This window comes from Limulus polyphemus, unplaced genomic scaffold, assembly GCF_000517525.1.
Source record: "Limulus polyphemus unplaced genomic scaffold, Limulus_polyphemus-2.1.2 Scaffold4990, whole genome shotgun sequence".
Lineage (NCBI taxonomy): Eukaryota > Metazoa > Arthropoda > Merostomata > Xiphosura > Limulidae > Limulus > Limulus polyphemus.
In genome coordinates this window covers 73,986-75,895 of record NW_013670600.1, presented here as the reverse complement: position 1 = coordinate 75,895, position 1,910 = coordinate 73,986, and the positions used below count along the sequence as shown (strand labels likewise).

At 31.4% G+C, this 1,910-nt stretch overlaps 1 protein-coding gene across 1 annotated transcript in view; it reads right to left on the bottom strand.

Moving 5' to 3' along the window:
* Nucleotides 1-206: 206 nt before the first annotated feature.
* The window catches only part of LOC106471958 (voltage-dependent T-type calcium channel subunit alpha-1G-like), a 66,638-nt gene continuing 64,934 nt past the window's right edge, over nucleotides 207-1,910 (bottom strand). Inside the window, exons 29-30 of the mRNA XM_022400566.1 lie at nucleotides 1,269-1,538; nucleotides 207-326 (exon numbers count right to left, since the gene is read on the bottom strand). Coding sequence (XP_022256274.1) covers nucleotides 207-326; nucleotides 1,269-1,538 — 390 coding nt within the window. The remainder of the gene's footprint in view (nucleotides 327-1,268; nucleotides 1,539-1,910) is intronic.

The window sequence follows — 1,910 nt, the reverse complement described above, 5'->3', positions numbered from 1 at the left end:
TGACAGATGAGATTGATCGTCAGAAATAACTTAAAATGTTAGATCAACAAATTCATATATATTTCTCTGTTACTTGTAAACATTTATGTATCAACTTTATTTGCTGATTCCAATTGTTCTTTTTTACCAAATTTACTTCTTGACTGTCATGATGTTATTTGACTGTGATGATGTTATCATAAACTTAACTTGCCTTTGTCACTGATTTAACAGGGATGTGGGAAAGTAAAAGTGAAATTAATGGGTACAGATGAGGCTTTAGCAAGAAGTCTCTGAGGACTCGTTACCATAACATCCTTAGCTTGGGGTTGTTCTTTAGATGATTCCTGATAGAGGAGATAATATATATTTTACAAAATGTTTATTTCAAGTAAATGAAACACACCAGACTTTATGAAATACAAAACTAAAATATAATACTTCATATATATATATATTTTTTTTTTGAAGAAAAATACATTTCTGTACATTAAATTTCTTACACAATAGTTTGCTGAAAATGTACTAGCAAAACATATAACTATGGTTATAATAGATAGTGTTTTATGAGCTACAGCGAGTTTCATACTCATGACCTTCTTTAAGGTTATTTCCAGGCCTCATGAACCAAGTTTCTTACAAACAACAACTGAATTATACTACTCTTATACGATAAATTGTAATGTTTATTAAAATCATTAAAACACACAGTATATTATTACCAAAAATAAATGAAACACACAAAAATCAGTCTTTTTTGTTTCTTTCCAAAATATTTTAATTAGTTTAGGTTTAGCTACTGTATTACCTCAACAACTATTTAGAAAAATTACTTAAGTATTGCAGTAAACAGAAAAGTTGGAAACACGTACAAGCTATGTATTTCTGACATTCTAATCAGCAATATATTTGAAATTATTTTATAATCAAATAGGTACTGCTCAAGCACCTTCGTTTATCTTTCATTCGGTACTAATTGTATCAAATTATTATACAAATAGTAAACCTTAGGCTTGAATGAAAAACAAACCAACAGTTTTGAAGTAATAGAAAGGTTTGTATGACACATTATTGCATTTATGATATTTTGTTTTGTGTGTATGTGCGTATTTATATATAGTATAAACTAATAACAATTTCATGAATAAATAAATACATATATATAAAACAAAATTAAAAATCAATTAAATTATAAGTTTTAGTAATACCGTAAATTTATTTTTATCATTTGATCAAGTTTATCCCTCTGGTAAAAGCCATCTCATCATACAGAACATTTTGGGAGTTACCTGTTCAAGTATTTCCTCCAGTTCCATTTCCTGGGCTTCTCTTACTTCAGCTGCCAGTTCCTGCTCAATTTCCTTGTCCATCTCAATATCCTCATCCATCTGTTTATGTGATTCTTCTAAATGTTTCATCAGTACAGCCACCACCACATTTACCAGAACAAACTGGGCCATTAACACAAAAATCACAAAGTACAGTGGTGCAACGAGTGGTGTCACACAACAATTGGTTAAACAGTCACTAGACATATCACAGTGGTCACGAAGAGTGTCCTAGTAGAAAACAGTATGGGTATATTAATACTCTCTGTTCTTGAGATCGTAGTATTAGTCACAATCAGATCAAGGCTCAACCCCAAGTCAACAAGTTACAAATAAACAGGCCAAGATAAACCAGATAACCATTCTGAATGAATTATAGGAAGAGTTTGGTTGTTTTTAATTATGCACAAAGCTACACAAGGGCTATCTGTGCTCAGCCCACCACGGGTATCAAAACCCGGTTTTTAGCGTTGTAAGTCCGCAGACATACCGCTGTGCCACTGGGGGCTATAGGAAGAGTAAAAATATGGTTGAAAGCCAATGTAATGTTTAAGTCTATAAAAACAATCTGCAATTAATTAAATAAAGGATAGTCGTGGGAGG